We start from the raw sequence: 8,025 nt of genomic DNA, 5'->3' as shown, positions 1-8,025 counted from the left end.
TGTGCTATGCATTTACCCCAGACTCTGTCTTCAAGTTGGCTCAGAACTGTACTCAGATATTGTTCCCCTAATCTATGTAAACAAAACTATTTGTATGGTAATCTGCCCTTCTACAAGATTCAAGTCAATCGTTTTATGGCCTGGGATGAATCATCTGGTGCCAAGATTATCCCAAAATGCATCTTATGGATGGGGGACCTGGTGCCATTCTGAGTTTTAAGACATTCCTTTCTTTCATTAACAGACTGCTAGTGACTATATAACATCCAGCTGAAGACTAGCAGAGGGGTACTCTTTATGCCCCCTTCTGATGCCTATGTCAGAAGCTTTCTCTATCTCCTTTATACTTTAATAGAACTTTATTACACAAAAGCTCTGAGTGATCCAGCCTCGTCTCTGGCCCCAGATTGAATTCCTCTCCTCCGGAGGCCAAGAATCCTGGGGTCTTATCGTCCAGCAACAACCTTTCAGTATCATTCAACATTTTACACAATGTCTATATCTTTTGATTTTTTATTTGTTGAGTCTCTTGTGTTGGAAATCTGAGGAAACTGAGGAAATCTTGATTCTGGAACTGTGTTTTCTATTTCATTATCATTCTCTTCAAACGGCTTGCACTTGCTTTGTAAGAACTATTCTATACAGTAGGATTTCATAATGATTGCTTCCTGTAGGGTAATATAATTTGAGAGACCAGAATGATTTTAAAAATTATACCAAACAAGTATCTGTAGTATTTTAAAAATCTTTAATGGCTCCCCACACCCACCCATCCCCACTTGGTATTTTACTAAACTTACAGCATCAAATGAGAGGGAAAGTGGCCAAATGATAGAATAAAACAAAACAAAAAACTTGAATGATATTCTCTTAAAATACTATTTCAATATTAACTAATTCTTACTATGAATTTGTAAAATAATCCATCCAACTAAATCTTAATCCACTCTTTCTTCCCTTGCTTTAATCATGATGTAAAACAAATTGCTTAATATGTTTATGTCTGTGGCAGAAGTTTTAGTATATTTGAAGGCTGTCTTTATTAAATCATCTCTTAGCCTTCATCAACTTATACTAAATACAACAGGCATCAGATCTATATTTGCTATGTATGAAAAATATTTTACTGATGTGATTTTTTTACCTTAATACACTGATCTTCAAGCTAGGCTTCAACAGTACATGAACCAATAACTTCCAGATGTAAAAGCCGGATTTAGAAAAGGCAGAGGAACCAGAGATCAAATTGCCAGCATCATTAGATCATAGAAAAATGAAGAGAATGCCAGCAAAACATTTACTTCTGCTTCATCTACCATGCTAAAGCCTTTGGCTGTGTGGATCACAGCAAACTGGAAAATTCTTAATGAGATAGGAATGCCAGACCACCTCCTGTGATATCTGTATGCAGATCAAAAAGTAACAGAACCAAACATGGTACAAAGGACTGGTTCAAGATTGGGAAAGGAGTATGCCAAGGCTTTATATTGTTACCTTGCTAATTTAACTTATATGCAGAGTACATCATGCAAAATGCTGGGATGGATGAAGCACAAGTTGGAATCAAGATTGCCAGGAGAAATATCAACAACCTCAGATATGCAGATGATACCACTCTAATGGCAGAAAGTGAAGAGTAACTAAAGAGCCTCTTGATGAAAGTGATAGAAGAGAGTGAAAAAGTTGGCTTAAAACTCAGCATTCAAAATACTAAGATCATGGCATTTGGTCCCATCAGTTCAGTCACTCAGTCGTGTTCAACTCTTTGCAACCCCATGAATCGCAGCATACCAGGCCTCCCTGTCCATCACCAACTCTCGGAGTTTATTCAAACTCATGCCCATCGAGTTGGTGGTGTCATCCAGCTATCTCATCCTCTGTCGTCCCCTTCTCCTCCTGCCCCCAATCCCTCCCAGCATCAGGGTTTTTCCAACAAGTCAAGTCTTCGCATGAGGTGGGCAAAGTATTGGAGTTTCGGCTTCAGCATCAGTCCTTCCAATGAACACCCAGGACTGATGTCCTTTAGGATGGACTGGTTGGATATCCTTGCAGTCCAAGGGACTCTTAAGAGTCTTCTCCAATACCATAGTTCAAAAGCATCAATCTTTCAGCACTCAGCTTTCACTTCATGGCAAATAGATGGGGAAAAAGTGGAAACAGTGACAAATTTTTATTCGCTCAGGCTCCAAAATCAGTATGGACAGTGACTGCAGCCACGAAATTAAAAGATGCTTGCTCCTTGAAAGAAAAGCTATGACAAACCTAGACAGTGTATTAAAAAGCAGAGACATCACTTTGTTCACAAAGGTCCATATATTCAAAGTTACGATTTTTTTCAATAGTCACGTACGGATGTGAGAGTTGGACCATAAGGAAGTCTGAGCACCGAAGAATGGGTGCTTTCAAACTGTGATGCTGGAGAAGATTCTTGAGAGTCCCTCGGACAGCAATGAGATCAAACCAGTCAATACTAAAGGAAGTCAATTCTGAATATTCACTGGAAGGACTGATACTAAAACTGGAAGCTCCGATACTTTGCCCCCCTGATGTGAAGACCCGATTCATTGGAAAAGACCCTGATGCTGGGAAAGACTGAGGGCAGGAGGAGAAGAGGGCAATAGAGGATGAGATGGTTGTATGGCATCACTGATTCAATGGACATGAGTTTCAGCAAATTCTGGGAGATAGTGAATGACGAGGAAGCCTGGTGTGCTACAGTCCATTGGGTCACAAAGAGTTGGACATGACTTAGCAACTGAACAACAACACATTGACCTCCAGAAACAATCAATACATGAACTGCAATTCAACAACTTAAGGATTTAACTTTAAGAAGACAGCAATTTCACCTTGGAACCACAGCTTCCTTCCCCTCCCCAAAATGTAGTGACTGCTCCTTGTTCCAGGGAGGCCAGCCCACCTGTGTCAGCGCAGTGACTGACCACACGCACAACGCGAAGAGCTTGGTCAGTTTTCCTAATAGAAATAATTTCAATATCAGAAATGGTTTATTTGAGTTGTTGGGCCACTTTAGAATTAAAAATAGCTTATATTTTTGAGGATTCAAAATAGCAGTATTCCAAACACACTGTTAAGTCTTCAACAAATATCAGTTCATTTCTCTCTTTTCTTCTGCCTTTTAACTACTGCATTGTATCAGCTTAAATCCCATACAATACATTAATTTTAAAGCTTTCCAATCAGAAAACACTTTTTTAGCCTGTATGTGTGTATATGTGTATACATATGTGTGTGTGTGTGTGTGTATACACACATATATAGCTCAGCTTTGAGTGGTGAATACTCACTTTGTGCCATGGCATATTAACACATAGCATAATTTCAACTATAAACACATTATATATGATAGACGATTTTCTGCCACATGCTACTACTGCTTGGTTGTCAGCAGGCTAAGTCCCCACTCCCTTCTTGCAACCCTAAGATACATCATGGATGTTATAACTACAATGAATAGAAATAATAAAGCAGTATCTTCAGTGTAATGGGCTCTGCAGTGTTCTTCAGTAGGTGACGAGTCAGTCAATATCTTAGTCTTCCATTATACTCTGTCTTAGAGTCATTACATAAATGACTGGGCTGCTACAGTTTCATTAAGCCATAGTTCTTATGGCGAGTGGATTCTACTAATCCTTGGGGTAAGTAGGCTAGTATGGTTTCCCTAAAGTTGATGATAGCTCTGAAATTGCTGAAATTATAATGCAGTAAATGGAATGCTATTGAAAATAAACCTTTTAGGATTAGAACTCATGGTTAAAATAAGATAAATCTTTATCTAAGGTATATGAATTAATTCAGTGATGAGTTTGGTTAAGTTATTCACACAATTAGTAGAGGAGATAGTCTTATACCAGTAATCATAAATTCATGTATAGGCAGTTAATACTCTCAATTCAACAATCATCTATAGAAGGTTCTCAATTTATTTACATTTGTATTTATAAAATGTTTGCATTATTAGGGTTGCTGTGAAAAATCCACTAAACAATTGTGGTACATATAAAATATTTATATTGAAGTAAATGGAGAACACAGAGTCATTTACTGAAAACACATGAATCTGATTCTGGATAAGTGTACGTGTGAGGAAATTGGACAGTTTGCCTTTATTCAGTCATACATATCCTGTTTGGAAATAACCAATACCAATTGTGATTCAATTATGAAGCATATTGATTATTAAGGGTCAATATAGCTTCTATACTTTTAGTCTGTAATGCCCATCATGTGTTAAATATACAAACTATCCTAAAGATTAGGTTAATATTAGTTTTTATTTAGTTCTTTAAAGCTATGTAAATATACTTTTTTTCTGTTAGAACGTATTTTTTGTTGAATGTTTACCTAAGAAAATAAAATTATAAATCTTTTTTGATAATAAGGAAGACAGGTGAAAGCTAGCTTACCATTTGTATTAATGACCTGGATATCCAGAGTCATTGTATAATAAAGTCACCCATTTGGATAGCTCTCCATTGTATCTCTTTAGTGCTCCTTTAATCAAGGAAAACAGAACCATGAATGGGTAATGTAATTGCTGTGACTGGACAGAACAAGAGTTTCTTCATCTTTTTGATTCATGAAACAGGATTTGTGCTTATTCCCATCAGTACCATATGCTTTTAATCTCTTTGTAGGCTGCAAAACAAAATGTGATTGCAATTATTGCACAATAATTTTTCTAATTTATAATTCATTCCACAACACAATTTATTAGCTGTGGCTGGTGTTTTATCCATTCTCTGCTGCTATAGCAGTTCCTGGCCACCTTTCTAAGGACCGGTAGCATGTTTCCCCTTCATACCTCTATGCGAAGTAGGTACAGAAACAGGATCCTTCAACTACTGAACATCCTGCCAGAAGAGATCATTTGAGAAGTTCATCCAAAAAGTGATGATATTTCTTTATGGTGCCCCTAACATTTGGAATAAAGCCTGTTATATATACATATATATATTTTATCCAGAAAATCTTAAGTAATTTGTCTCTTAAGTAGTTTGTCTCCATTTATCCCTCACCCTTATCTGTCCTGTGTCTCATAGATGACTGCAGTCACAGGACATCAGTCTGTCCAAAGAAGAGGCCAAGCTCTTATCAGATCACATGACTTTTGCAAGGGCAAATCCAGCTGCCTGGAATACTCATCTCTGTTCATTTTATATAGATAGCTCCTTCCTTTCCACTAGATTTTGCTTTAAATGTCAACTCCTTAGCAAGACTGCACATCTATCCTGGCCAAAAATTAAAAAACAAAAACAAAAACAAAAACGAGGCTTTCCTTTATTCCCTTATTCTCTTCCTCGACTCCTTGCTTAGTTCCCTTTTGGCCTAGATGCATGCAGTAATTACCTGTTCTCTTGTATACTTGGTTTTGTCTTTCTCCATTCAAAGATCATCTCAATGACGGCAGGGTTCATTCACCAGTATTTCTCCAATTACTCTCTAGGCTCATATTCAGTAAGTACTATTGAATACAAACATGCATAAATAAATTAAATATTTAGTTACAAAAAGCTAAGCTAAAGCAGTGCAAATGGTACCTAGTAGACTTGAATTTTGGGGTTTCCCAGGTGGCACTAGTGGTAAAGAACCTACCTGTCAATGCAGGAGACTTAAGAAATGCGGGTTTCATCCCAGGTCAGGAAGATCCCCTGAGGAGGGCATGGCAACCCACTCCAGTACTGATGTCTGGAGAATTCTATGGACAGAGGAGCCTGTTGGGCTACAGTCCATAGGGTCACAAAGAGTTGGATATGACTGAAACAGCACACACACACATCACAAGATACTCTTAAACCCTGCTGCTGCTGCTAAGTTGCTTCAGTCATGTCCAACTCCGTGTGACCCCATAGATGACAGCCCACCAGGCTCCCCCATCCCTGGATTCTCCAGGCAAGAACACTGGAGTGGGGTGCCATTGCCTTCTCCGACTCTTATACTCTAGGGTAACATTAATACAGGGAACACAGATCATTTTCAAGTGCTATACAGGAAAGTTCTTGATTAAAAAAAAATTCCTGAAGAAATGTGATTTTCTTCCCTATAGTCTAAACCCAAAATTATCAATGAGTCATGGTTCTCCCAGCTTATTTCATGAACTTTTAGCATTCCCATCACATGTATTGGTGACATAGTCCTTTCCATTGATCATGTGGTAGCATACATTTAGCTTCTGGGGGAGGGATGAAGGTGATTGGTGTCAAATGAGTGCATATTTGTCACTTCTGGGCTACTGACCTTCTCTGTCTCAGTTTCCACAACTGTAAAACAAAGAAAGTAATACTTGTGCCAGGTTTTTCAAAGTGCCTACATAAGGACACATTGAGATCATGGATGTCAGGGCATGTTAAATTTTTATAACATTTAATTTATATTATTTATACAATATATTATTTAATTATATTTTATGTTTTATTATATATTTATAAATACTTATGATATATAATTATAACATAAATATTTATAACATATAAAAGGTAATCTCCAACCTTATATTGAAAAATAAGAAAATTCAGAATACAGTAAGATAACTTGGAAAAGTTTCAGCATGCTTTGTTTATAGGGAAGTTAGCCCTCCTTCTTCCACAAACAAAAATGGTGGGGAAGAGGCGAATTAGAAAATGACTTTATGAAAAGAGATGGCGGAAAAGTTTATTTTGTAATATCCAAAGTACTTAAGCTGCATTTTCAAGTGCATTTGTAAGAGAAGGATGGGCAGTGTTGGTGATACCCGGGGGTTTAACTCTGCTTTATCAGAAGAGGAATAGCAATTGCACCTGGCGAAAGACACTGCGCATCCTAAGTGACGGAGAAACCGGGAAGGCGGAGCAACTGTTGTTGCCTGCTTCCTAGTCTCTCCCCTCTTCCACATGTTTTTCTAATTCCTTCACAGACTGATTATGTGGCTTTTTAGTTTTAAAATTCAGCCCCCTCCCAGATGGCCCCCATAGATAGGGACGGGGGAAGGAGGAACGGACAGAAGGAAACCAGTCAGTCCCTCTGTGACTGTCCATTGGAGGCGCGTTGCTGTGCGGCGATACTGCCGCGGAGCCGCTTTATTTGTTCATCAATGAGCATCTACTGCATCCCCTGGATACAGGTCAAGCCCACGGGAAACAGCAGCCACCCATCACAAGCAGTCTTCACTGTATTTCCAGACCGGGAGCGCAGCCGATCTCTGCGCACCGAGCGCGTGTGCAGGCAGGAGAGGGAACACCTGAGCATCCGGACGCGGGTGGAGTCGCCTCTGCTCTCCTGAGGCGCTCCCGGAGCTCTCCCGTCCTAGCTGCGCGCCGCCTCGTCGCGTCTCCCAGCCGTCTCGGACTCCGGCTTCTCGGTTACGGCGCCTTTCCCGCTCTTCTCGGCTCGCGCCTCCGCAGCAGACAGACCGCTCCGCACACCTGAACTCCACAGCTGAGCGCGCCTAACGGCCTGAGGGCGCCGGCTGCAAGAAGAAAGCGCGCGCACCTTCCTTGCTCTCCTCCCGGCGGCCCCGCCTCCCGCCAATCCGGCGGACCGACGTGCGATGCGGCCCAATGGCGACTCGCAGCCGCTTAGGGCCCCGCCCCTCGAGGCACACCCGCCAAAGAGCGCTGGGCAGGGGCGGGACGCGCCCTGTGCCCGCCTCCCCGTGCAGGCCGCCGGAGCGAGCCGACCTGGGCGAGAGTGAGGTACGGCCGTTCGACCGGCCGGGAGGCTCGGCACCGCTTCAGCCCGCGGCGGGGCGGGCGGCGCCGGCCCAGAGAGGGCGCCAGACCCCGGCCGTGGCTGAGGCGGGCGAGCAGGACGGCGGGGACGTGCGTCCAGCGCACGGAGCCCTGAGCCTGGCCGGGGGCCGTACGAAGTCCGCGCTATGGAAGAGAAGTACTTGCCTGAGCTAATGGCAGAGAGAGACAGCCTGGACCCGTCCTTCGTTCACGCCTCGCGCCTGCTGGCCGAAGGTAGGACCTGCTCCCGGGTGGGCGCAGACCGCTGGCCCCCGTCGCCGCGGCGGGGCTCAGAGAG

The 8,025-nt window shown here is 41.9% G+C and overlaps 1 protein-coding gene across 15 annotated transcripts in view; it reads left to right on the top strand.

The window, feature by feature from the left end:
• Window positions 1–7,666: 7,666 nt before the first annotated feature.
• KHDRBS2 (KH RNA binding domain containing, signal transduction associated 2) overlaps window positions 7,667–8,025 on the top strand; it is a 714,887-nt gene continuing 714,528 nt past the window's right edge. For all 15 annotated transcript variants that reach the window (XR_006266123.1, XR_006266120.1, XR_006266124.1 and 12 more), the window contains exon 1: window positions 7,667–7,961. Coding sequence is in view for 8 of the 15 variants with exons in the window: in XM_043450331.1 (XP_043306266.1) it covers window positions 7,874–7,961 (88 nt within the window). In the remaining 7 variants the exon portion in view is untranslated. The remainder of the gene's footprint in view (window positions 7,962–8,025) is intronic.

The sequence above is a fragment of the Cervus canadensis genome, chromosome 28, assembly GCF_019320065.1.
Source record: "Cervus canadensis isolate Bull #8, Minnesota chromosome 28, ASM1932006v1, whole genome shotgun sequence".
Taxonomy (NCBI): domain Eukaryota; kingdom Metazoa; phylum Chordata; class Mammalia; order Artiodactyla; family Cervidae; genus Cervus; species Cervus canadensis.
The sequence above is the reverse complement of the archived record's forward strand: the minus strand, read 5'-3'. Positions and strand labels throughout refer to the sequence as shown.